This window comes from Atractosteus spatula, chromosome 17 (assembly GCF_055471065.1).
Source record: "Atractosteus spatula isolate fAtrSpa1 chromosome 17, fAtrSpa1.hap1, whole genome shotgun sequence".
NCBI classification, from domain to species: domain Eukaryota; kingdom Metazoa; phylum Chordata; class Actinopteri; order Semionotiformes; family Lepisosteidae; genus Atractosteus; species Atractosteus spatula.
Window position 1 is genome coordinate 14,168,202 of NC_142722.1, and position 27,367 is coordinate 14,195,568.

The 27,367-nt window shown below is 42.1% G+C and overlaps 4 protein-coding genes across 4 annotated transcripts in view; all 4 read left to right on the forward strand.

Annotated features, from left to right (window-relative positions):
• LOC148819196 (SEC14-like protein 2) overlaps positions 1–3,369 on the forward strand; it is a 31,497-nt gene extending 28,128 nt beyond the window's left edge. Inside the window, exon 12 of the mRNA XM_088935314.1 lies at positions 472–3,369. Coding sequence (XP_088791440.1) covers positions 472–623 — 152 coding nt within the window. The 3' untranslated portion in view covers positions 624–3,369. The remainder of the gene's footprint in view (positions 1–471) is intronic.
• Positions 3,370–7,169: 3,800 nt separating this feature from the next.
• On the forward strand, positions 7,170–14,961 carry mtfp1 (mitochondrial fission process 1). The gene is made up of 4 exons (XM_088935315.1): positions 7,170–7,702; positions 10,604–10,731; positions 11,655–11,887; positions 12,576–14,961. Exons 1-4 carry the CDS (start codon positions 7,633–7,635, stop codon positions 12,643–12,645), a joined length of 501 nt encoding a protein of 166 aa, XP_088791441.1. The 5' UTR covers positions 7,170–7,632; the 3' UTR covers positions 12,646–14,961.
• A 1,681-nt stretch (positions 14,962–16,642) lies between these two features.
• LOC148819198 (zona pellucida sperm-binding protein 3-like) lies at positions 16,643–18,875 on the forward strand. The gene is made up of 10 exons (XM_088935462.1): positions 16,643–16,715; positions 16,811–16,986; positions 17,084–17,187; positions 17,259–17,350; positions 17,437–17,617; positions 17,791–17,896; positions 18,110–18,198; positions 18,285–18,376; positions 18,496–18,606; positions 18,841–18,875. The coding sequence occupies exons 1-10, from the start codon at positions 16,643–16,645 to the stop codon at positions 18,873–18,875; spliced, it is 1,059 nt and encodes a 352-aa protein (XP_088791588.1).
• Positions 18,876–21,260: 2,385 nt separating this feature from the next.
• On the forward strand, positions 21,261–24,323 carry LOC148819199 (zona pellucida sperm-binding protein 3-like). The gene is made up of 10 exons (XM_088935463.1): positions 21,261–21,276; positions 22,146–22,321; positions 22,398–22,504; positions 22,864–22,955; positions 23,033–23,213; positions 23,388–23,493; positions 23,579–23,670; positions 23,749–23,834; positions 23,909–24,016; positions 24,112–24,323. The coding sequence occupies exons 1-10, from the start codon at positions 21,261–21,263 to the stop codon at positions 24,321–24,323; spliced, it is 1,176 nt and encodes a 391-aa protein (XP_088791589.1).
• The last annotated feature ends 3,044 nt before the right edge of the window (positions 24,324–27,367 follow it).

Sequence of the window (27,367 nt, forward strand, 5' to 3'; positions counted from 1 at the left end):
GGGACACAGAGGGGTCAAAGGTTGCCAGAGTGACTTATGGAATGTAAGGGTCCCTGTGGGACATGTGAGTATCTGAGACAGCGAGTACAACTGACATTATACATTGTGGAAATTTTCTCTACACATTCCCATGCATCATCTATCTAAATCAGCAGTACATGGGGCCTGAAAAATCATTTATAACCACGCATCCTGCATGTACCCAGAAGGAGATGAATTTGAGAGCTTGCCATACTGCGATATGGCACTTTCCTTCGTGAGGGTCTCCCTGTCAAAATATAAGCATTTAGGACAGGACTGCATTAGTAGGTTCTCACTTATTTATTGTCTCTTTCTACTCCACTGGGATTGAGCTGCACTTGCCAGATAATTATGCTCAAGTAGTTTTCCTTTATTTATGAATGTGATCAACCAGAACAAAAACAGATGCAGAACAGTGGATTCTGACTGCCTGGCGTGTCTCTTGTTTAGATGTGCTGCGGTTCGACAACACCTACAGCCTGTTCCATTCCAAGAAGATCAGCTTCTCTGTGGAGGTTCTGTTACCCGACAGCCAATCGCCGACCCAGCAGAATGGGAGCAGAGCTGAAACGGGGACAGAGCTCCGCATCAATGGGCAGTAGCAGGGTGAGCACAGGCGTGACAGACCGCACCGCTCGGGCTCATGCGGAGCACCACGCCCTCGGCCCAGCTCTGCACTGTACGTGTCCCAGCAAGCATGACCCTTTCTCCGCTCAGAGATCCTTCATCGCATTAGAAACTTCACAGTGCTTACGAAAGACGTGGACAGTCATCGAGGAAGAGAGATCTCTCCATGGAGACTAATTTAAAAGCTATCATTGTTCTGCTGTATTCCGGTTTCACTTGAAAGTTTGTAGATGAACTGTTTCCAGGCAAAATCCTTCAGGTGAAGCAGAGAAAAATGAACACTCTCTGTCCCTGTTATGCACACTTCTTTTAACAAAACTTCCTATGCCAGAACTGTTTGGAAATCTTACAATTAAGCACCATTTTACCAGCCCATGTTAGTGCTTTGTGATTTTCTTTTTCAAATTTGATTTGAATGCAGTGTTTTTAATTGACACATGAACTGATCAGGCATTGTATTATCCAGTTACTCTGGTAAAGTCACTGAAATCCCATATTGCGAAGATTCATTACACTTTAAATGGGCTGTATCTCATTCGGACTTTTCAGTTCCATTTTGTGTGTTTTTTGCATTTTATGTGCATGAGAGATTAAAAACAGTACTGTGGTGAAAGGAGACAGATCTGGTCTCTAAACATTTCTTGGTTTCAGGAGCTGTGTATTCACTAAAAAGGTTAAAGGAAATGTCTATGGATCTTCCTCTGTTTTTGAATGTAACTCTGATACTTGGATCTAATCGAATGATGGAGGCGTGTGCCTTTTCTCTTGGACTGTATAGAGGACCAAAGGTTTTGTCTAAACATGAGTCACCTGGTGTGTGAGAGTCTTATCATGTGTCTTAAAATACCTACAGATCTTATAATTACAACAGTTATGAACAAAATATCAAGACAAAAGCTCCTCTCAGTTAAAGATGAAGCAATACATTAAGCAATCAAAGGATTGTAAAGAACGCTTAGAACTGAGAACTTATTTACACTCTTATTTTGTGTGCATTACCAGAGTGGTTTTCCAAGCCTTGTTCCAGTTAATTTTTCAAAATTCAAAATAGCTTTTGTTTTATGAAATATGTTTGATGTAAAAACTTTTAAATAGTTAAAATATTCACAGACTAGATTTGCACCTTTTAATTTTTTTTAATTGTTAAGCAGAAAATGGAAACAAAATTGCACTGGAGTCAGTCTTGTCAAAAAAAACGTCATCCTGTTTAAATGGAAGTCCTGTTAATACCAGTTCCGTTTTGGTGAATTTGCTTTCCAAACTACAGCTACGTTGATTTGTTTTGTTTTAAGAAGTCTAGGTCCTTCATTTAAGAAGGATTTTTAAAAAAGTTGCACTAGTAAGTTAACTGTACAAGAATAATTGAACTTGAATGAAGGGATTGGGTAAGAAACAGGACAAACAAATATCAGGCTTTGTCAGGTTTGTAAATATTTCCAGTCTTGCCTGGCGAGCTGAAATCAGGCATTAGTGTTAATGTGACAACATTCCCTTCTGAGCTTGTGCTAACAGTAAGAATAAGTTCAGTGTTTACACAACTGCAAATAATAGAATTGCATAAATGCAAATATGGAAACGCTTTTTATATTCTCCTGGGTCAGTGTTTAATGTACTTACACTGTGTGATGTACACAACTAAATCTGTATTTAAATCTTGATACATGTTGCAGTGGATAGAGTATGTAATTTGCACCATTTGTTGTGAATGAAAAATAATATAAATCAAAATTTAACTTGGTTTAGATGCACTTCAGTGCTTCAAAATCTGTTTTATCTTATATGTGTAGCATTACACACATATATATATATACTGTTGTTTTCCTTTCCTGGGAATGTGGAACAGTTTACAGTAAACTGAGTGATTATTTTTATAGTAGGATCTGAGATTGTTCTGAATGAGATTGAATCTCATTGTGCCTAAAGTTTACACATGACAGATGCTGTGTCATTACCTTAGCAGGATGGTAAAACATTTCACTATACAAATTACAATATATAGTACTTTCCATTTTTTCTTATAATATTAAGAAATGCTGTACTGTGTGACGTAGGAAAAAACACTTTTTTATAAAAAATATATACCACGAATGTGTTTATTAAATCTGATATTCATTATGTGTGCTATTACAAATTTCTTTGCTGTGCTTAAAAATGAAAATGTCATGCAAGGTTTGTGAAAATTAATTAAATCCCCATTAGCTGTAGTGCAGATCTGGATGTTATCTGCCCATATGACTTCATTTTACTTTCAGTTTAATCTGCCACACAAACAGATGTACAAACTAAATATATGTGAACCTGTGCAAGCTTTAGAAACTGTAGTACATTACATACGGTAGAAACTCTTACAGTAACAACTCTTTGAAACAGCTTTTGTGCTACTAGGACATGTGACAAGAAACATACACACTTTAAACTGTGTTTAATTGTACTATCAATGAGAAATGTGATTTTTATGTTACTTAAACTCTATATAGTCTGCTAGTCAGAGTGGCACATAATGACTCTACTGTCTGTTCTGATTCAGATTTATTATGGTAAGCGTTGCCAATATTTTGTTTTCTTTGCCTGTGCCATACCTCTGTTGATTGTTTTAGGGGTTTGTCCACAGATAATTGTTATTGTGCGCCTTTAACAAACAGAATGTGTAGTTTGTTTTTCCAATCATACAATTGAAACATTAAAATCCTAAAAAATGCCAAATAAATAATAATGAGATCATTTCTGTGTATGGGCTTTCTTCCCCTTTAGTAGACTCTGATATACACTGAAGGGACAGGAAGATATTGTGCTTATTGTGTTAAGCCATATTAATTTTGCATGACCAGTAATTAGTTTTAATGCATTTCACAAGAATGTACAGTCCTTGAGTCTGTAGCACTTGAAAGCAGACAGCAGCATTTGAAATTCTTTCACTTTTAACAGGATGTCTTTATTCCTTTTCTACCCCACAGGCTCCAGTAATGTGTATTGTTCAAACCTGATGTGATGACATGCTTCTGATAAAGGGTTTGATTTCCTCTGTCACAGGAAGAGACAGTTGATAGAAAACAACACCCAAGATACAGCACAGCTATTTCCTCAATCGCTCTCATTTGTCGCTCTCTGTGGAAGTTACTGCCACTCTGTCACGTGCTCTAATCTTTATCTTTTCATCTGGAACGGGGCCTAGTGGAAGGCTGATTCCTTTAACTTCCTGTTGAGAAGTGTAAGAATGTGCCGGAATAACTTTTAGTTCACAAGCTTTTCTCATTCAGTGCGTTAAGTGTACAGAATGAGTGTATACAAGCACTGGTATTTGAAGTAGACATTGCTGTCCTTCTTATTTAATTCCAGGCATAACTGAAATGATGAACCTAGCCTTACATAATTCAACTCAAGACCTTGTAGAATGACTCTTGGCATCATTTTTCTTAGACAATTATTATTTGATTCACATCAGCATAAATGTGCTACGTGTCATGACTTGTACTAGACAATTATGAAGAAAAATACTCTGACTCCTCTTTAGACATAATGCTTCGATGCATTACAATTTGTTTTTTTGCCCGAACTAAAAAATTAGGGAGGAGTTACTATGTTAGTTAATTGGGTTAGGTGTTTTCTTTTAATTTTTAACCATGTTCTCGAAAATGTTTTGCTTGTGAACTCCTTTCATTGGTGAAGAGGCACCCGTTTCCAAATTACCGCTGGTACAACACGAGAGCCCATATTCACATTTTTAGGTCTTCATTTCCAGATCGATATAATTTAGCACTAAAAAAAAAACAAAATTGAAAGCACGAGCATAATATCATGATCAGACTGTAATGTATAGACTTTACATTTCTATTCATTTTTGAAGTACAAAGCAGAAGGTGTTTCCCCTTCCTTAAATACTCGATTAAAATTGTTCAAATAACCATGTATTCATTACAGAAAGCAGCGGAGACAGTTATATTGCAAATAAAAATGTATTAATTTCGAAGAGTACGGGACATTGTGAATCAATTAAGACGTTAAAATAAAAAAATAAGCCGATGTAGTTATTCTGCAAATAAGTAAAGCATTTTAAAAATAGTTTCTCATTGACAGTGAACAAGCCGATCCACCTGCCGCTGCTGGCTTGAACAGCTCTCAGAGCCGTGATTGGCTAAACCCCCGAACAGCTCGGGCCGCGATTGGGTGAAGAGTGAGAATCGACACTCTGATTGGGTAAAGCGCCACAGCGGAGTTCCGTGTGAACCGTGTGTGCTGTATGAGCATGCTGGATACACAGTAACAGTAACACATCCATTGGTTTCCAATTACTGATCAATCTAAGAGAAGCCGCACTGAGGTTAAAACAGAATAGCAGACAAATGTCATGGCATCCACAGCGCGTTCACGACTCCGATAGCATGTCACGATAGGTGTGCGCGCATCATGATCACATCGCGATACCTATTGCGACTGGCACATCACTGTCATGGCGCCATTGTCGCGACATAAAGCCCGCATATCGCGATATGACGCACCCGGGCAAAAATGCCCCGCCCCATGTCGCGACATGAAGCCCGTATATCGCGATATGACGCACCACGCCAAAATGCCGCCACCCCTATGTCGCGACATGAAGCCCGTATATCGCGATATGACGCACCCCGCCAAAATGCCACCGCCCCTATGTCGCGACATGAGGCCCATATATCGCGATATGACGCACCCCGCCAAAATGCCGCCGCCCCTGTGTCGCGACATGAGGCCCGTATATCGCGATATGACGCACCCCGCCAAAATGCCACCGCCCCTATGTCGCGACATGAGGCCCGTATATCGCGATATGGCATACCCCGCCAAAATGCCCCACTCCCCATATCACGACAATGAGTCCATATGTTGCAATAGGAAATACCCTGACAGGATATGCTGACCCCATGTCACGACATTAAGTCCATATATCGCAACACTTCCTATCTGGGTATATAATGTACTGATATGAGACCTTTATTGCAACAGCGGTGCCAGGGGGCGCCAGTCGTGATATACACTGCCGCGTATACATGCGATATACATGGGGTCCCTATCATGACATGCTGCGGAGGTCTTGTCGCGATGGTATCCCACAGTTACGCGTTTGGCAACAGCGTGTCACGATAGGTAAAGAAAAGGAAAACGTGCCTTAGAAAATAAAAACCATAGAACTTACAATCACGGTGATTTTATGTACATTACAACCACAGGTTTATGTCATAGATGGTTAACTTGTTGGTGTGCGTCATGTCTAAGTATTATTCACATCTAAGAAGGCTCGTATGTTGATGGATATTGTTGTCTTTAAAATGTTAAGGGTCCGACCTAAACTGTCTATTGTCTATTGTCTATTGCTGCCTGTGTGTTGTAAAGATCACCTTAACTATTTAGAGACCGACGTTTAACAACATATCCAACATAACATATATTCAAAGCAAAAGGTTTTCTTACAATACTTATTAAGTTCTACCGTCACAAAACAGAGTATATTAAAGAAGTAAAGAGTTTAGTATAAAATTGCATCATCTGGTGTGTAACACTGTTCGAGGAAGCGTACTGAATTAAAGCTCTGTATTGTTCCCCGACCATAAAGGTGTGAAATTGCAAAGACTGTGATCAACTGATTAAAAGATCAGTTGAAAGATCTGGTGATCGTGATCTTGCTGTTTTTGTACGTCACAGGATGACATCACAGCCAGAAAAAGAAGGTGCTATATTGAAATATCTTGAAACATCCACCCCACCCGACCAGACAGACTGCACCCTTTGTTTTAATCACAATCAGGAGTTCAAGTATCGAGTGTGTTGGTACCTGCAACCTTCGTTGTAGATAGTCACGTTATAACCCGAAAAAGCAAGGCGCTATATCTCGGAAACGAAAGCAGCACAAACGCTGCTTTCAGCGTCACAGACCAATGAGGGGGGTTTCACCGTTTGTGCTGTTTTTTTACGGGGGCAGCTTCACCGGAGCTCAGTGTGTCCGGCATTCGGGGTGCTGCTCCCACAGAGCCGTGTCTGTCCCACTGTCCCGAGTGGGAGCGCGGATCCCTCTCTCTCCCATCTCTCCCCACAGGCGGAGCCCCGTTATCTCATTGATATTCCGCCCGGGTGGGGGAGAGGGACATTGTCCGGGAGAGAGAGGGAGCAAAAAAGTGTCTGTCGGATTTGTGCTGTTGTGTACTGTGTCTTATCATCACCAGTCTGGGTGTATTTAAACGACACGGTTCTTTAGTTCTGCTCTGGTACAACTTAGTCAGCCTGAGCTGTTATTACGGCAAACTGCTGTATATAATCAGTGCACTGGTAGCAAGTACAGACATGCGCGAACTCCTCATGCTACTCCACCTCAATGACCTTGTTTTAATCGCGACAGGCCAAAATCGTTATTAGTGTTATTAGTCCAGTGTAACACAGATTCAGGGTGTCTCTAGGGATATAGTCCCCATATGATATGAAGGTGGTTAAGGGTGAGTTTGCAGTAACGCATCCTTTTGTGATATTCAGTCAGGCAGCTACTGTAGCAGACCTCCTGGCACTTGGGGACCGTCGTTCACCTGATGCAGTGCGCAGTATATTTTTCACCACAAAACACACGCTTTAATTAAGCCTGGGTACGTTAAACCGGCCTGTGGAGCGGTAACAGACCTTTAGTATTTATTTTGATCGAGAAGCTGAATTGTAGATTGACGGCAATCGTTTGTTTACTAAAACTGGAAACTCAAATCATTTCTAAAAACGTTTTTTTCCCCCATGACTAAATTATGGCTAATCGCCACTGTAGTAAACAGTGAAACGTTTAATCACTTTTAAACGCGCTTTTACCAGGACGACCTCAGTAACTAAGACTTTGAAAAGTGCTATATGGGTATAGTCATCGCGTACAGTATTTGTAAATACAGTGAAGAACGTGATAGTTTGGTGACGAGCCCTTAGTCGTGGACCCCGGCGATCGGACGCGCTTGCACTGTGCCGAGCTACTTGCCTCACAGGGGCATGGATCCGTCCCGGGAGCAGCCGGCCAAGGAGGTCGATATATATCGAGACACATGGGTCCGCTATTTAGGTAAGCCTGACCACCAGTAGTCGTGCAAGTTTTCGATTTGTCGCGTTTCCTTAGCCGGGGATGTTAGCTCCCGGCTTTAAGCGGGGTTTGCGTAAAACACCCTTCAAGGGCTGGGAATCACCTTTAACTTCACCAGTAGTACAACTTTATTCTACTCTACTGTACTTCGCAAGAGACCAACAGTACAACACGTGTAGCGCCTGCTCCGTGTTGGAATATTGCCTTTCTTGTTACTCAAACAAATAAAAAACTGAAAACAAGTTGCGAATCAAGTTAGTAGGGCACCTTCTCAAACTTCAGCACTGCCAAACCACGATACCCAAAACATCGAAGTACTGTTGCACTATTACAATATAAACAGTGAGTTTACAATATAAACAGATACAGTTTGTATTATGATTAATATTGACTTTGTTGACACAGCAGCCTTTGTTATTTTTACATGCATTTGTAATTATATTTATAAATTATATTGAAATTGTTACCTTAGCTCTCATGCTCGATGTCTGTTGTACCAAAACATCCCTAAGTTGGATACAAAACACTAAAAATAGTTATAATAATAGAAATAGTTTACTAATATTTTTTTCCATCAAGTTCAGAGAACTACTGCGTCTGTAGGTCTAAGGCTGTAAGACTCATGGTGAGGCAGCCTTAAAACTAGGAACCAGCGCTGGCAGTGAGCAAACAGGAAAGGCCTTCATTTTGTACAGGAAGCAAAACTGGAGCTGCACCCTCCATACTCTGTCTTATTTACTCAATAAAATGATAGGGACTTTTTGAAGAACTACTCAGCAAATACAAGTTTGGTTGTTTTTCTGAAAAATGAACATTTGGTACCTGATGTCTGCGTTATAAACACTACTGCATACTAGTTTTAGGGGTGTGAAGAAAATGCTGATTTTGATATATTATAATGCAATTGAGGTAAGGCAAACATGGTTAGCACTGCTGTCTCACAGCACTGGAGCCCTGATTTCAGTGGCCCTGTGTGTATGGTTGTGTCTGTCTGCCCTGTGATGGACTGGCGTCCCATCCAGGGTGTATCCTGCCCTCTGCCTATTGCTTGCTGGGACAGGCTCCTGAATTGAATAAAGTGGTTAGAAAATGGATGGATGGATTTCTTCTGTGCTTCAATAAAATCATTGTCCCAAGGTGTGAGTGTGTGCATATCTGTTAAGTTAAAAATGTGGAATGTTTCTGGAACATAACTGACCTCCGAAATATTAAGCAAGATTGTACATTGAAAAAAATATTTAGAGCAAATGAGAAAATGAAACCTGTACATTTTGTTCCTACGTTAAGCTGTTTAGTAAGCGGATCCCAGATAGTTCTTTCTGAGCTAGGAGAGAGTTTGTCCCGGAAAAGGATTTCCAAAACGCTATTTTTGGAAATCCTTGATTTTCATATTCATTGACTTGATTTTCATATTCATTATTAATTAAGATGAGAACATATTGTACCCTTGATAAAGGTTACGGTCCGTAATGCAGAACAGCAGTTTGCGTTCTTGACAGGATTGGATGAGACACAAATAGAATTCTTTTCTGTCCAGTGTCCACTAGGTGCCAGTAGAGATAAGGTGTACAATGCTTGAGTTGATATCTAGTATTGTATAGTATTCAATTACTTGAGAGTGAATTCAAATCTATTGTACAATATACATTTACTTAAGAGTGAATTAATATCTAGTATTGTACAGTATTATTCTACTCGAGAGTGAATTAATATCTGGTATTGTACAGTATTCATTTACTTACTAGGTGTTTGTTTGCAAATCAGTCACTGAGATCTTTCTTTTAACACCTTTGCCATGGAATGAACAACACTGCAGTGTTGTATAAAAGTTTAAGTTAAGAGAAAGATAATTTTTCACAGCAATAAAAAGCCATTGGTCATGTAATATTTGATTTAATGTACGATATATTAACAAACAGGTTTAAAACCTCATTTTAAACAGTTGAGAGTTTTCAAGAATGATCTCTGTATATGTGACATTCCTTGCACCCCAGAATGAGGCTGGTTCAGTTTTCTCAAGCTAAGCTGCTGCTCATTCAGCAAGGTTCCCATTTCCCATTTCAGCAACTTTACAACACTTTCATTGGCCATGATTTGACCACCAGACATTTCTGTCAACATATAGTGTAGCAGTCTCTACCCTCCAGGTGACATTTTGTGCTGTAAATGTTCCTATTATTCAGGGCTGTAATTCTACTCTTGACGTGTTCTAATTTTGGGAACAGCTGAACTGACAGCACTCGCACAGTGGTTAGCATTGCTGCCACGCAGTGCCTGGGCCCCGGGTGCCGCCTGTGTTGATTATGCATGTCCTCACTGTGTTCGCGTAGGTTTCCTCTCGCTGTCCAAAGGCATGCTGGTAGGTGAATTCTGGGAGAATTGGCCCTGACGTGAGTTTGTGCCTGCAGTGGACTGGCGTTTAGTCCAGGGTGTACCCTGCCTTGTGCCCGTTGCTTTCAGAAATCGGCTCCCACTCCCATGTGACCCTGAATTCACACTTAGAAAACAGATGGATGATTTATTTTTTATTTTTTAAGGATTGATTTTTTAAGGATGGCGGTTTTATTACAAATGTTTTATCTCTGTGTTTCGATTGTGTTTTGCAGGCTGGATTAAATAAGCATTAGAAAAAAAGTTTTCTATACACCAGAGATTCTATTAGTGTGACTTTGGCAGTATTGTTAACTGGTGGAAACGTCTTGTGTTTTTTTTTTCTTTCTCGTTCTTCCCCCGTGGACTGCATTTGATTCTGCTGCAGGTGTTTGAAACTTGGAGGATGGGCTCTTGCACGACGGAAAAGATATCCCAGTTACACAGGGGCTGCAGCGCGTTCGGAAAATGATTTTTTTGCGATCTCTGTGGATTTGTCTTGGTCCCTTGCAGGCTATGCCAATGAGGTGGGAGAGGCATTCCGCGCCCTGGTGCCGGTGGGCGCGGTGTGGGCCAGCTATGCCATCGCCACAGCTTACGTGACTGCCGACGCCGCAGACAAGGGCCAGAAGGCAGCACTGGTGAGTGTCCACCCGGAGCATCCACTAACACCGGGCAGTAACCTTGCACTGAACCCTAACATGTGCTGCGCTTGTGCCGTGACATCGCCTGTGCACGCTCAGCTCGGGAATCAACTGCTGGAAACTCCCAACGCAGCGGACAGGTGGCACTGAAGAAAAACAGAAGCTCACACCCATAATTCCTGTTCAGGTTAATAATTCCTTGACTTGCACTTCCTCACATTGTGCGTGGAAGCTGTTGCACACCAACACATTTTTGAGTGATAGATTTCACCTGGGGCAGAATGGTGGCACAGCGGTTAGTATTGCTGCCTCTCCTCCCAGCGCCAGGAGTCTGTCTGTTCTCCCCATGTTCATGTGGGTTTCCTGCATGCAGTCCGTAGCCATACTGGTTGGTTAACTGGCTTCTGGGAAAATTGCTCCTGGCGTGAGTGTGTGTTTGCCCTGCAGTGGACTGGCGTCCCATCCAGGGTGTATCCCACCTTGTGGGGTAAGGCTTCAGCTCCCCCGCAACCCTGTAGTGGATAAGCAGGTAGAAAGAGGATGGATGAAGATCCCGAAGAACTGTGAATAGCTTTGAAGCTAAAATGCACACATTCCACAGAGTGGCACGCTCTGTGGCCAAGCAGACTCTGGCGAGTTAAAGGTAACATGGTGCTTCAGCCAGATTCCCCAAGTGTCCCTACACAAAAGGCAGAGTGCCTCTTGGGTAAAATGAGGAGTCCCAGGCCAAACTGTTGAGATCTCTCTGTACAGGAAAGTGCAGGGAAATTCTGTAAATTTCTCATTTAAATTCTATACATTTTAGAAGCCCTCAAAGACTAAAGACAGAAACAAGGCTACAAAATGAGCAGCCGAGTCAGGATCATTGAGAGATAACAAAGTGTGTCTGCCATGGTTCTTCCCTTCCTCCCTGTCCCCAGGAACATGGGGAGAAGCCAGGGAAAAGGCTTCGGGTGGGAGTGGCGGTGGTGGATACCTTTGTGTGGCAGGCCTTGGCCTCGGTCGCCATCCCCGGCTTTACCATCAACCGCGTCTGTGCTGCGTCGCTGTTCCTGCTGGGCCGAGCCACCCGCTGGCCCCTGCCCGTGCGGAAGTGGACCACCACTGCCATCGGGCTGTCCACCATCCCCTTCATCATCAAACCCATCGACAGGTGCGCAGGCTCTCCGCCGCACGGCGTTGGCACCAGGGGAGGACTCTCGACACCTGGGAAATGCTGTTGTCATTTTCCTGTTCTGCCACCACATCAAAACAAGATTTTTTCATTGAACTGCGCAGCCCTGACAAAAAGATAACATGCACAAATCATTATTACGGAAAGCATGACCAAAATGGATCTAAGTACATCAGAATCCAGTACCTTGGCCTTGTGCATTATGTAAGGCCTGAGGGAAAACTCTCTGATGAATATTCCAGGATACAGTGAATTGGCAGAACAAGCTACGTGATTTAACAATTGTAAAGGGACAATTGCATTTCAGAAAGAAAGTCTTTCATCCGGTGCCCTATGCAAGGCCTCTTGTAATATGTACTGCCAAAACAGAGGTGGGGTAAACACCGGTGGTGCCACCTTCTACATTATTCATTGTTTGGTGGAGGTCAGCAGTCCTGTTATTTTCTCATTTCTTGTGCAGAAAAAGCAGATTATAGCAAGATGACCAACTGGCACCCTGTAAGCAGTTGGTCAGTTTGTGGAAATGAGCTTTAGGTGCTCTGTGAAAAGGGCAAATTAGTCTGAGGTTGCTGTTCTTCAGACGTTATGTGCCTATCAACTTCAAGTTCACTTCTGCACCTTCCTGCAGACCCGGATGTTTTTAATGCTTGTATGCCTTCTGCCTCAGGTCCGTGGACTACCTCCTGGACTCCACCCTTCGCAAGCTATACAACGATGGAGGGAAGCACGAGTCCTAGCCAAGATGCTGGACACCTGCCCCAGTTTCACAGGCTGTGGGAGTTCTGCTGGGGGGAAGAGTCAGGACTGTCGCCGTTCCCTGCTGGCGGGAGGACTGTGTTGTAACGTAAAGCACAGAAACACAGGAATCAATCGTATAAGCGCTCTTCATATGTGTAGGTGTGTTAGGCAAAGTGAATTTCTAGATTTCATTACTAATAGTTCTAGCACAGGTAAAAATCCATATGTAAAATACATTGTGTCCTACATTAGATACAGCTCCTCTGGCTCACACAGACATCTTCCTTGCACTCTGGCCTCTCCCCATGTTTGGGTTTTCAGTTCAGCCATCAGTTCCTCAACACAAGGGAGTGAGGGACTTCAGGAGGATGTGGGACCTTTGCACACATATTAGTTGCCAATAAAATAGATTTTTGGAAGAGCAAATATATATTTTGTGTAAGTCAGATATTTTACTTTTATAAAATCGGGGTGAATACAGCTACTTTGTATTTTTATTTTCCTTTCCTTCAGTGACTGTGAATTGACTTGTACTTCACTGAAATTCTCATGCTGGATTTGGTTCACAATGCTTCCAGTGAGGAAGGGAGGTCTTAGCTCTTATCTCTCTAATGCTCCACTTGTAACTCTAGAGATTGCACTAGAGACTCCTGGGGCAGACGAGGGCTTCACGTCTGGACACGTACTGTGCTATGCAATCTGGAGAACTGTAGCATTGCACTGTGTAATGACTTGTTTTGTGTTAGTGATAACATGCAGACCTGCAGGAGGTGACTCCTGGTTAGTGACTGTGATCCACTCTGTTACTTTTCACCTGATAGGTTCAGTTCAAAACACATCAGCTCCAGCCTTTGGAACTAAATTGCAGGTATCATATGGACATGCTCTTTTGCTTCTGCTGCAATGAATGTCTGGGTTAAGTGCTAACAGGCTAAGTATCAAGGGTGTTTCAGATGCAGATTTTCTAACTTCAAATAATTCCTTATATATTTTCAAATACTAAGGATAAAACAAAGAAATCTCCCATAGTTTTTCTTATCCATTGCCTTTTTGCCTTTTGTTGGTGGAGCAAATTTGAATCTGGTGCAGCCTGTATATGCAAACCTTTTCTTTGGTATTTTACCAGAGAACATTTGTTGCAGAGGAGTAAGTACATATTGCATGGTTTCACTTTTGCACAGAGTTGTAAAAGAGTGCCATACATACAGTATGTTTTGTGTGTTTACAAACCTATATGTGCAAAGATTTGAAGACATTTAATAGCAACCAATTCTGGAACATGACATTACACCTATGGTATGGATCTTGTTCTTCATCTCATTAGCAGTGATGGCAAAATATCCAGTGCCTTAGTGGCTTTAAATATAGCTTCTACCAATGGTCAGCTCATCAGTTCTCCAGCTTTTCCAAAGTGTATCAGGTCTGTTGAACTGTTTATAATGCAACTTGCAGATGAGACTACCTCGGGCCTGTACCTGTACTTGTACTTGTAGTCGGTAACATTCTTGTTGGTTAAATGATATGGTCTGTTTAATTTTAGGAAGGTGCCTCTGTACCTGGGTCACATCTCCATAGTATATTACTCTTGGGACATAACTCTTATATGTTAGTTTTGTTTTTGTGAAGTGTATGGAAGCACTTTCACTTCAGATTTGCAAGTTACTGAATGCACCAAATTAATGCCTGAGTTTAAAAATGAACCCTTCCATGACAATAAAACCTCTTTAATCCCTTTCTCAGTTTCCTGGCTCTTGAAATCTGATCTGAATCTTAATCTGCTCCTTAGTCTGCAGACATGATCTCTTTGATTTGACAAATTTCTGTAGGTGGACTAACTATTTAAAGAGGTAGACACAGACAGATGAGCAGATGATGTCATGCAAAAACATTTTAGTTTACACAGCATTCAAATTCAAGTTTCAGATGCACTTCATTGTTCATATACCTGAACAAAGTCACTTTAAATCCTAACAGTATGTCTAAATTGTCTCAGAAAATATTACAGCCCATTCTGTTTACATCTGTAGGAAAAGAAATCTGACATAAGTTATTTTTTAAAACGTATTTTAAAAGCCATATTTGTTGCATGTGACCCACTGTGAAAGTGTTAAAAGCTTCTATCCTATAATCCCACAACTTGTTCTTTATCTGGATATATGGGATGAGAAAAAGTGACCCATCATTGTACTTATGTTCTAAATTGCTGTAATAATTTATCCACATTAAACATATTGGAACAAATGTGCCATGTTTGTAAAATCACAGTTGTGCATTTAACTGTACAAAGTGATTAAATAAACGGTTTCAAATTGTGTTAATGGTATTAACCCTCTTCAATTTTAACCTCAATAAGGTAGGTAGTGCTGAGAACTGACTGGGCCCAAGTAGAAGAGTACTGGAGGCCTGCAACAGATTTTTTTACAACAGTGCTAAAAGGTAGCTCTCAAGGGAAGCAGGTCATTCATTAGTACAGGAAGATCTAATGCAGTAGTTACCCAGTCTGATCATTCCAAGTTGTTACCTCCCAGTGCGGATTGATGCATTTAATTGATCAGCTTGCTACTTTAGACTTTTGTTTACCAGTTTCTGCACATGGTTCTTGGTTTCACAAATAGCACATTTAAAACATATAGTATTTCAAGTCAGTGCTGAAGCTCTGGTACAGGGCTGTGCTGCCTGTGGTGTGTTGGATAACAGGTGGGTTGGCTCTTAGCCGTGAACCAAGATGCGGAAAACCAATAGCACTGCAAGCCTGCCCAGACTGACCGATGTCAAACCCCATCTTCACCAGGCTCGAACCCCTGCCTGGATCATACAGCTCAGCCTGCACTCACGTGCTTTAACCAGCTAGGACTGCTGCTGATCCAGGAGTTTATAAAGAGTCAATTTTAGCTGGTCAGAAAAAAAAAACTTCAGAAACTGGTTTTAAAGTGATCTAGACCATTTACACTTTTGGACTGTGACTCTCCAAGTAGGACTGACCACCCCTAACTATAATATTTACAATGCACAGGAGGCCATTCAGCCCATCCTGCTTATGTGGTTTTTAGTATCTAATTTCATCCATTAGTATTGAGCAAAAAAGACTCCCACTCTTAATATCGACAGGATAAATTCTGTTCTCTTCCTGTTCTCAGTTTCAAACTGACTTTTAATAAGTTTCTCAGCATCTTTGCAGCAAACACTGGCTTTGTGTGAGCACTGCTATTGCTGTTGAATTGTTGTTGATAGTTATTATTCATGATCTTCGATTAGACCCGCAGTACACTCGATCGCAACCTAATGTTGACCCTGGATAATAACTAGACCCTACCCTCAAACTATTCACCGTAAGGGATATAACCTGGCGAGTTTTAATGCACCAAAGAAACCGCTGGTAAAGCTATTTCTCGTTTCACCGGCTCGGAGGGGCTCGTGGCAACACAACAATATTATTTCGAACACAAAACGTTTTGTAGAGAAAAAAAATCCGAAATCAGATGCTTTTATAGTAAATTGTGGATAAATGTGGGGAAAAAATCTATTATATATATATATTATTTGTTCTGTTTATCTTGCTGCTAAGTAGCATGTTACCGTCTTGCATAAGAACCATTAAAGCGTATTAATCACCCCTGATTTATTAATTCTGCTGGTCGTAGTGCGCGTTTCAGCACTTTGCTAACTATACCAACACGTTTGCCAGGTTACGTGTAACTAGTCGTTCCTCACGGTCTCCTAACATCGTATTAATCGTTTTCGCAGATGCTATTGTGCAACTAGTTAACATGATACACCGCTCCTTTATTGACAAATGACAAAAAGCTTCGATCTTTCAATTAATCAAATATAAAATGAACGTTTTTTTACGCTGACGCGTAAACGTCGTGTTTGTGCGCGCCAGGTAACAAGCTACGTGATTTAACAATTGTTCGTGAGCCCATGAAGACGATCAGCTAATTGGTTTCCGTTTTCCTATAAAAGAAGAGGATTAGCAAACAGCCAGTAGACGTCAACATGATTTCCCTGTGTTGTGTTGGGCTCTTACTGGGTTGCTTCAGCGCTTTTGTAGACTCTCAGAGTCAAAGAGGTAAAGATGTAACTACCTACGGTGTTCCTAGTTATATCCGTGCGCTGAACTTTCCTGTGCTAATGAGTTTGTTTGCTCCGTTTCGTTGTCGGTAGATGTGACGGTGGAGTGTCAGACCGATTCCGTGGTCGTTCGGGTAGGACTGACGTCAAGATCCGCTTTACCTGTCGATCCCAGCGGCTTGCTTCTCGGAAACTGTCCTCCGTTTAGTTCTGATGGAAATACGGCTGTTTTCCAGTCTAGTCTGCTCGACTGTCGCTTCATGCGTATGGTACTCGTCCTTTTCCCTTTCCCTAATAAAGCTCACCAGAACTATCTGGTTTGCTATGTCTGAGCATAGGGATAATTAACTTTATTTTGCTTTCTAGGCTACAGCTAGCATCTTGGTATACAGCAATGAACTGTCCTACAAGCCCAGTCCAGGTTTCAACTCTATTCCATTTAATGAGCTGATTGTCTGCAGCTATAACATGTAAGTACAAGTGGGCTAGCAGATTGCTTGCACTGGCCTCCTGCTTTCTCTTGATTGTGACTGTTCTCTAGGACTCCTGGCTGGACTCCCCCAGTATTTAATCCTGCTCTGGGGGATGCTTCTGGGTTTGGAACCCTGGTTTTCTTCATGGAAGTTATGAATGGTGAGACTCTGGGGAAATCCAGAATGGCTTTCTGCTTGGGGTGCCTTGCTCTAAGAAGCTATTCTAACATGCATGATCTACTACAGATGACTTCAGTGCCCCCAGGGTCTCCACCACATTCTTTCTGGGGTCCCTTATTCCCATCCGGGCTGCAGTGGACCAGCAGTTCCACATGCCTCTGATCCTCTTCCTGGAAGAGTGTGTTGCTGCCACCACTGCAGTGCTGAGTCCTTCAAGCCAGACCTACTCGCTCATCAACAACTATGGGTAGGGGTTTGTTTTGCTGCTCATTACATTTGGCAAAGGGAATTCTAACCCCCCAATTAAGATGTAGAGGCGACTGAATAAACAGTCTGAAGGTGGCCTTCTGTGTGCTGAGGTGGGTTCTGTAGATGGGGTCTTGTTTAATTGGGGTTTTCTCTTTCCCCCTTGTACTATAGATGCTTGGTGGATGGCCAGGTTGCCAACTCTAAGTTCCTACCCCGAGTTCAGAGCTCTGAAATTCAACTAGTGGTGCAGGCCTTCAAGTTCACAGAGGGCGAGGATGTAAGTCTCTTTTGGTAAACTCAACATGACCAGCCTTGGTGCTTAAACTAATTAATACAAGGTCCCTTGTATTGCGAGCCCTGGTCATCTGATCTCATACCAGATAACCTTTGCATGTTGGTTCTACTTGAGTCTTGCTTCCTATCTTGAAGTATACCACTTAAGGCTCTGTTTGATTTTCTTCCTTGATTTAACATGGCTGTTGTCTTGCAGGTCTACATTCACTGCCAGCTGGCAGCTTGGGACCCACAGCAACTTGACCCTACTAAGAAAGCCTGCAACTTCAACAAGACTACCAACAGGTGAGTGATCTTAGTGCTTTATTGCTATTGTTGATGCAAGCTGGCCCGAAATCTCCAGAGTAAATGGATCCTTCTATTACTTCTAGTTGGGAGCTGTTGGATGACCCCAACCAGAACTCCCTGTGCAGCTGCTGTTCCTCAATCTGCACACAGAGGAAGAAAAGAGAATTGGGAGCAGGTACCAACTACCTCCGCAGTCTCTTCTAATCCTCACTGAGATGACGATCCTTCACTGAGGTCTGAACTTCCATCTTTAGCTGCTTCAGTCTGAATAATTAAGCTCTTTCACCTTGTTAGGCAACCAGGGGTTGATGCACACCACTGTCCTGGGACCCCTGAAGATCCTTGCTGCAGCACAGGCTAGTGAGCATGGTGCATCTGTCAAGAAGGAACTCTCTGACCGATTAGGTTGGTGACCCTTCAGCCTGGAGTCGTTGGCTCAAGTCCTGTTTAGAGCTGCTTTAGCCTCTCTAAAGCAAAAGAGTCATCAGGCCTACTTGATGCCTGCTCCTCCAATAGTATTGCACAACTTCTTCCATGTCCAACTGGGACTTCTGTTATTGGGGGATGGGGGGGGGGGAGGGTTCCAGACATCCTGGCTTGACTAATACTTCCCCTCCCCCTTTGCTACTTTCATTTCAGAGGGAAGTAGCACCCAAGACGAGCAGTCTCCCTAGGTGGCTGGGCATCTGTGGAGTGCTGTGCCTGGGGTCCCACCTGTGTGATGGAAGGGACAGCTAGGTCATGTTCCTTGCTCGATGTAGCCCTGTTTTACCTAGTGGGGAAAAATAAAGAACTAAATGATAAATTTGACTAATTCTCCTGATTTAAGCAGGATGGTCTTGCTGCTTTATTTGCTTTTTTTTTATTCCTTTAGTCCCTAAGCTGCACACACTGTAGAACTTTGTGGGGGAAACCCCCCTCACTAGCATCTTTGTAAGGTGGCTTCCTATTCAAAGTCATCTAGAAGCAATATTTTTTTTTTTGTATATCCCATCTTTAGCAATTGTGCATATTGCTTGTAGAGGTGACTGGGTGGAGAGGGGTGAATGTAAGTGTTTAGGAGAATATAGGTACAATTCACTTGTACAGCTGCCTAGAATTTAATTCAAAGTTCCTCCCTCATGCCCAAGGGGGAGGAGTTTAAGCAGCAAGCAGTGCAACATTCCAAATTAAAACTCATTCACTAGGAATGACAACACCCAAGCTTAAAGCATGAAAGGGTTAGAGTGGAAATTTGGCTTATCCCAGTTGGCTGAGGGCTGACTTCCTGCCCATAGAACAAGGAGGCCAGAACTCCCATGCAGGGTGACCAAGGGGTAGCTGTGGAGGTGGGATGTGAAAGACCCCTGAAAGGGAAAGCTGGGGTTCACATGGGTATTTAGAGTATTCTGCTAATTATCGATGGCTGAGTCCAATTTGAACTTGGTTGTCATCCCTCTCAAACCTGTTATAAACTCCATTACACAACATGGTATCGCAATACTTAAAGGAAAGAGGGTCATAAATTGTTCATAATAGCACAATATATTGTATACTACACAATCAATTTAATAGTTAAGAATTAAATCATGTTTGCATCTGTCCCAGAAAGATCAATAACTCTTTACACTCATCGTGTGAACCTGATGGCCTCTGGGATGATGTATGCTTTCTTCTATTTGTCTTGCGCTGTGCCCAGTACATGAAGGCAAAAATGTGAAAAACTGAAGAATGAGATGGGTCTTCACTGCTGGATAGGAAGCTGTGCCAGGAGTCCCAGAGACTTGCCAAGGATTTTGGAACATCTTGGATGTGATTTTTGTCCTTTTAATGGATGTTAACAACTGGGAAAAATTTAAGATGCTTTCAATAAAAGAGCTATGAAATGATCATTTTGGGGAAACTTTTCTGAAACCACATAAGTCCTGTTAGGACTTCTTAACAATTATACAGTGTCCTCGGTGAGATCAAGTTTATCAAACAATGCCCAGGTACTGTATTGGTGACTATGAACTATACCAACAGACCCACCATGGATTATTGTGGGAATAATTTTGTTTTGTTTTTTATTCACCAATTGTTTCTTTTTTGACACACTAATCTCAAGATGAATATCACACTGATTGACAAATGCATCTAGAAGGGGTCCATGTGTTTGTCCAGGCTCTGAGAGAAGAGGGACTAATACCCTGTTATCAGCAACCTTGCTGATCACAGATGCTCTGTCATCTGTATATAAGATCAAAAGAAAGGGAGAAAGGACACAGCCTGGTGGTGAGCCTGTAGCATTACAAACAGGCTCAGATGCCAACCCATTAATAAGCAGATTTTGGATTCTGTGAGTCGGAGAACAAATGATTCACATGATACTGTACTGTATGTTGATGGGCTAATTTGAAACGTGTTCGATAAGTTTTTCAACCAAAATGTAAGGCTGCGTTGTATGAAAGGCTGATGAAAAAGCAGCAAAGAAAAGTCTAGCTGAAGATATTTTCCACTCTAAATGTTTATAAAGAACATGGAGTAGAAAATATTAGCATGGTCATCTTCTCTTCAGGGATGGTAGGCAAACAGGAGGGGGTCAGCATCTGACTCTATTTTAACTTTAATATGTAACTTGACTTTTTTAAGAGTCTGTGTCACTAATGGAGTTGGAGCTATTGGCTTAAATTCATTGAGAGCTTTAGGTCTGTTCTTCTTAGGAACAGGTACGACTGTAGACGTCTTCCAAACAGGAGGAACTGTGCCAGTGCCTAAAGAGAGCTTGAATAACCGATGAAACACTCCACTCAGTTCTTCAGCACAATACTTTATTGTCGTGCCAAAAATTCCATCAGGGCTATTTTGACCTGGATCTTTTTAATATAGTTTGCAACTGTAAAAGATATTTTCAGTGTTTTGCATGGATAAGTAACTGTTGGAGATCAATGAGTTGAGAGGAAAACTTATACTTTTCAACACGAGGGTTATGGTCTTGCCAGGAAACGGGTTAAAATGGTTTCAAATACCTTCAGCCGCTGTTATTGCGCATATTTGAGTAGTTTCCTATCACTGGCATTGCATTCGTCCATAAGGACCATATGAAAGAAAACCCGCGTAACGTTTAAATATTTTTAACCTGCGGAAAAGGATGTAAATATTTTGTGCAGTTCGCTACAAGAATCCCTGGGTGAACGGGTCACCCTACCTGGGACTGTAAACGTGTATTAAAACAAAAAACAAAATAAAGTTTTAAATGGTTCAAACCTCTGTATAGACAGCGTTAGTTACGAAGTTAATTACATTTAATTTACATTCATAAGCTTTAATTTACCTTTGCATAAAAAGGCATCGATTTTCGCAGATGATTAATAAGATTTCTGCCCATTTAACAAGTTAAAAATCCTTAGATCGTTTTTATGTGTCCTACTACGTAAGAAGAACCCAAATATTTCGTGTATAAAAATAATTAACAAAGAGCGACAGAAAGAAGTCTATTGAGGGAAATAATTGACAACAGCCGGTCCGCTCAGGGCAGAACAGCTGATTAATGTTTCGGTCGCTGGGTCTCTCCCTATAAAATCGGAAGGTGGAAGGTGGTTTGTATGGTTCAGTTGTGAAAATGTTTTTTCTTTGGAGTCTTATAGCAATGGGATTGTTTTTTGCGGTTCCTATTCTGCCGCAGCAAGGGCATGGTGCGTAAACTTTAACCTGCTTTTGGCTTATTTGTAGTTTCGTTTCGTCTGTGGGCAATTATGATTCACCGTAGTTATCTGGCAATTCAAGTCGGCCTCGGCTTTTTAGCTTCGTGACTTCGTGCTGTAAAAACTCTAAAGCAAAGTGGTATATGGTGTTTACAGGCTTTTACTAGAGTAAAAAAAAAAGTCTTTACTATATCCTGGGCATAAATTACTAGGGGTTCTTATCCTAAGAGACTAGAATGCACCACTGGGAGGGGGATGTTAAACACCTTTTGTATTCCCTAGATATTACCGTGAGCTGTGAGCAGGACTCCATTACTGTGAGTGTGAACCTTCAAGTGAGCTCTCTTTTACCTCTGGACCCTTCTGGCCTGCTACTGGGAAGCTGTCCGGTGTCTAATGTTGCAGAAGGACAAGCGGTATTCCAGAGTGAATTCCTGGACTGTCGTTTCATGCGCATGGTAAGGCTGTTACTAAACCAACTGCAGGGCCAACTGGCTGCTTCCCAACCATAATCCACTTGACTTCTGTTCCCAGGCTACTGCAGACATCCTGGTTTACAAAAACATCCTGACGTACAAGCCCACAACCTCTGCCTTCTACCCATCTCCTTTCTCTGAATTCATTGAGTGTACCTATGCAAAGTGAGTAGAAAGCAAGGGGACCCTTAGACCCAAGAGGACATGGGTTGTGTTCAAGGCCAAGTTCTTGCTTTCCTCAACTGGGGTGGTGGGAGGTGTTGAGCAGTTTGACTTAACCTGATTGTAATGTGGACTGATCCCTAAACTCCTTGGGGTTTTTCCCTTGGTGGGGACCACAGGGATGGGTGATCTTGGTTTCCCAATTATTTGCTAAGTACTCTAAAATAACTGAAGGTTCTGTAACTACTACACACTTGGGCTGACTTGCTTTTCTTAATGGATGTGGATGAGCATTGATGCGAGTTTACTTGGACATCTGTAAATCGAGCTCTATTTACTTGCTTTGTGCTCTAATCTTCCAGGTCTCCTGACTGGACTCCTCCCTTGTATAACCCTGCCCTGGGAGATGCTTCTGGGTTTGGAACCCTGAATTTTTCTATGGACATCATGGAAGGTGAGGGTTTTCAAAGCTTTAGGATACCTGTTATTTGGTGCCTTACTTCAAAGATTAACATCCATGATCTACTACAGATGACTTCAGTGCCCCCAGGGTCTCCACCACATTCTTCCTGGGGTCCCTTATTCCCATCCGGGCTGCAGTGGACCAGCAGTTCCACATGCCTCTGATCCTCTTCCTGGAAGAGTGTGTTGCTGCCACCACTGCAGTGCTGAGTCCTTCAAGCCAGACCTACTCGCTCATCAACAACTATGGGTAACATCTTGCTTCTAGTGGATTTAAAGTTTGAGGATCAATGACTATCCTTTCAACTGTATGAAATGAGCTGTGATTCTAAACATGCAGTGTAGTGTTTAGCCTTAACTGGTCTCATACCAATTGACATGGTCAACCCAATTCCTGGCTTGAGGATCTCTTGTTCTACAACAGGTGCTTTAAGGACGGCAAAACCTCTAACTCCAGGTTCCTGCCCAGAGCCCAGACTTCCAATATTCAGGCATTGGTACAGGCCTTCAAGTTCATTACACAAAATGATGTAAGTTCTTTTTAAGCCAGTATAATTCATCCAAGTGACATGGGGATGCATACACTAGGTGTTGTACAAAACTGCTTCTCTGCAGGTTTATCTTCACTGTCAGCTGGTGGCCTGGGACCCTGCACGTTTAAATGACCCCACCAAGAAAGCCTGCAACTTCAACAAGACCACCAACAGGTGACTGGATTAAGGTCCAACTTGCACTATTTGGCGTTCTGTGTATAGTACGTGTTGTGACCAGTTCTCCTTGTCCAGGTGGGAGCTACTGGATGATCCTTCACAGTATGTGCTATGTGACTGCTGTACCTCAAGCTGTGTGGGAAGGAGAAAGAGAGATGCAGGTATAAAAATGTGGTGATGTTTATAATGAAGCTTCTGTTTGACTGTTGGATACCTGACCATAAACTCTCTCCAGATGTGCAAGGACTGAGGCACACTACAGTCCTGGGACCACTGAGGATTTTGCCTGAAGAGGATCCAGGTGACTTCTTTGAAACCAAGGTCCCTGCAGTCATCATACAAGGTACAATGATACTCTCTACTTGGGAAGATCTGGAAGGTCTTCAGAATTAATCTTGAGTGCTGTTGACTACTTACTAATGTCTCCTTTTCTTCCAGAGGAGGATGCAGTTCCCATCTGGGTGATCTTCTTGGCTGGAGCGCTGCTGGTGACAGTCCTCCTTGGTGCCCTGTCTCTGTTGTACTACTTCTGTGTCTGGTCTCCCTCAGGAGTGCAGACCAAGCCACAGAGTGAGCTGCTCATCCCTGCTCAGATAGATGAGGTGCACAGGGTTGTTGGCATTCACTGCAGCTTTCCGAAGGAATCCTAATGATCTGTATGTCGTGGATCTTGGTTGAAATAAAAGAATAAAGAACTTGCATAGCGTCCTCTTCTTTTTTTTTTCTTAGTATTTTTAGGGGGTACACTTCTGGTCAGACCAAGACCAATTACAAGAATTGTTACATCTGTCTCTGGTGGAGGGTGCCTGGAGCTGTCCCTTCCACAGCTTTAGTCTGTGATAGTAAGATGGTGACAATTACCACTTCATTTGATTGGTGTGAACACAACCTTATGATGCTGAGCACTGTCAGCTGGAATTAACCTACTAGCTCTACTGAGTAGAAAGCCACACTTTGACTCATAACATTCCTGGGAAGTATATGAACTTAGGCGGGGCTCATGCAGATTTTCCTAGTCTGTTAAATGTAGATTTCACACATCTGCCCCCATTTCTTGATGCTTGTGCTGTAGCCCATAGAGGCCATTGCATGATGTAGCAGCCCTTGAATATAACTTGGCAGATACAGTTACTCCAATGGTAACTTTGGAGTTAAAATCTTTTTGGTTTCCTAATTTAAAACCATTTTCACTTTTAGAAAGTGAGTTAGACTTGCTTTAAGTGTGAGTGGGGTTACAGTACCCTTCAGTTTTCTAACCAAGCTCCCATGACCTGTGGGGCTTGTCACTGCTTGACCTACAGTGTAAATCAGACCTATCCACTGGATAGGATACCAAGAGGCAAATGTTACCTTTAGACTTGAAAGCTGGTCCTTTCTGTCTCATCCATGGACTGGTTCCATCTAATCCTCCCCTTCCCTGGTTTGGCTGCTACATTCTTATTCCAAATACCCAGTTCTCTATATCCATTAAGTGGATGACAAACTGTATATAAAAAATCTAGCAATGACTGGCTGAGTCCCAGCGGAGGATGAGGGTGAGTAGGGCTGTCTGTATGCTGGTAATCAAACTGTGCTGCAGAAGCTCTGTAGTTTTAAAACGTGGGTGAGGTTTATAGTAATTAGAATAATGTTCAAGCACAGAGGAATGGAAAGGGCTGAAACATTTGATTGTAACAAGGGAAAGAAGGCACCCACAGGAGATCAAGAATTTACTGGTTTTCTTTTTAAACCACCTTTTAGTTTCCAGACCTTGATGCTGAGCCTTTGAGGTGCTCTGAGGCATTAAAAAAAATAGTTAGCCTTCAAGCCAGAATGGTGTGAAGATTTTTTAAATGAATTCCTTTCTGTGGGGTGCTGAACCGTATTACAAGAGACTTCTATCGTAGAGATGATGCCAAACCCTCACTTGTAAAAAGCATACAAAGTTTTGGAAAAGCAAGACTCCAAAAAGTCATTTATAAATCTAGTTGTAAAATGACTTAAGTAAGCAAAATTCTTTTGGATGGGTGGGTAGGATACCTGACAGGCAAATCCTAATGCATGTAGCACATTGGCCTTCTAAAAAAACACTAATGATATAGGTGGTGCTAGGTTGCAAGGACCGGAAGTAGACTTCCTTACTATAGCTCTGCTGAAGCAGTCTGGGAATTCCTTTAGGTAGGGGTGCGAAAGTCAGTTCTGTTGTAGATGCACACACACTGTGTGGCAAGAAACATTAATCCAGTTTGCGTAATCCTCTATGTGCACGTTAACCTCACACTCAATGATGAGTCTTCAGCGACTTTCTGCAGGAAAGTGTTTGTCGGTATTCATGGGCGCTGTTCCCAAGTTGTCCACAAGATGGCTCAATGTACTGTGCCCGTGCAGCAGCAGAACTCCAAGGACAGCGTCTGCATGATAATATTGGAATGTGGAAGATTTTGCGGCCCAAGAAAATTTAGTCTAGGTTTTAGTTTATCCTTCGACAGCCTTTGAAGTACTCATAGCTGGGCTGTGATCTGCTACGACCCCTCTGGCAGCAGTGTCTGGGAAGTAAGACTGCTTTCTCTTTGTTTAAATGTTTTGGCTTTGCGGGTGCGTTTGGAAATAAGAACTACAAGTCATGTTCTTTCTGGTTTTGCAATTACCAGACTCATAGCTAATGAAATATTTGTCTAAATCTAAAGATATTGGAAATGAACAGCTGTGTGAAGAGATTCTGAATATTTTAGAGTACCAAAAAATACATGCCCTACGGTACAGACGTCCCTAATTAACTACTGTGTACTAAATCATGGCTATTTTAAGATGGTAAAAAAAAAACGATTTTCCCAAATGGACGACTTTAAATAATTTAAGCCTTTTTTAAAATAAAAATTCATGGCCCTCGAACAGTATCAGTGCACATAAGTTAACTCTAGGCAGTTGTCTGATCTGTGTGTATCTGATTAAAAAAAAGTTAAGAGTACAAAGCCATTTTGGAATTGTAGATGAACACAGCTTAGATTAGTGTTGAGCCATATGTAAGAAAGAGTGATTATATATTCATTTCTGAGATTTTTTATGTCTTAAAGAATACTGAACTACATAAACATATGTATATGTTTCTACAGTTAAATACACTAGCATCCTAACGAAAAGTCTATGCAGTAAATAAGGTTGTCCTACACATTGTATTATGACTGTGAATATATACTGTGAGTTATTTAATATACTTTGAATCTCGCCTATCATTTGCTAAGTTGATTGTACTGAAGCACAGAAGAATTCCACCAATTAGAATTCTAAGTGCTTTATCCAGTTCCCAGAGAGGTGGAGCCTATCCCAGCAAGCACTGGGCACCAGTCCATCACAGGGCAGACGGGCAGACGGGCAGACACACACACACACACACACACACACACACACACACACACACACACACACACACACACACACACCAGGGCCGATTTCCCCAGGAGCCAGTTAACCTCCTAATACTGTACGTGTGTGGACTGTGGGAGGAGCCCGAGCTCCCAGAGGAAACCCACACAAACATGGGGAGACTGTACAAACTCCACACAGAGCACCCCGGGTCTGGAATTCAACGTGTGGCCCCAGCGCTGCAAGGCAGCCACGGTAACCAGTGCACCACTGTGCTGTCCTCACAGAAGAAATATGTCACATGTTGGCCATTTAAAAAAATAAATATTGTGAACATACACAGTGCGTGTGC

Bases quoted from the DNA above. Each gene is read 5' to 3' on its own strand.
- mtfp1 (XM_088935315.1), top strand. From the start codon at position 7,633: ATGGATCCGTCCCGGGAGCAGCCGGCCAAGGAGGTCGATATATATCGA. The intron at 7,703-10,603 runs GTAAGCCTGACC...GGTCCCTTGCAG, and splicing joins CACATGGGTCCGCTATTTAG to GCTATGCCAATGAGGTGGGA. The intron at 10,732-11,654 runs GTGAGTGTCCAC...CCCTGTCCCCAG, and splicing joins AGGGCCAGAAGGCAGCACTG to GAACATGGGGAGAAGCCAGG.
- LOC148819198 (XM_088935462.1), top strand. From the start codon at position 16,643: ATGATTTCCCTGTGTTGTGTTGGGCTCTTACTGGGTTGCTTCAGCGCT. The intron at 17,618-17,790 runs GTAGGGGTTTGT...CTTGTACTATAG, and splicing joins TCGCTCATCAACAACTATGG to ATGCTTGGTGGATGGCCAGG. The intron at 18,377-18,495 runs GTACCAACTACC...TCACCTTGTTAG, and splicing joins GAAAAGAGAATTGGGAGCAG to GCAACCAGGGGTTGATGCAC.
- LOC148819199 (XM_088935463.1), top strand. The intron at 22,322-22,397 runs GTAAGGCTGTTA...TTCTGTTCCCAG, and splicing joins ACTGTCGTTTCATGCGCATG to GCTACTGCAGACATCCTGGT. The intron at 22,956-23,032 runs GTGAGGGTTTTC...GATCTACTACAG, and splicing joins TTCTATGGACATCATGGAAG to ATGACTTCAGTGCCCCCAGG.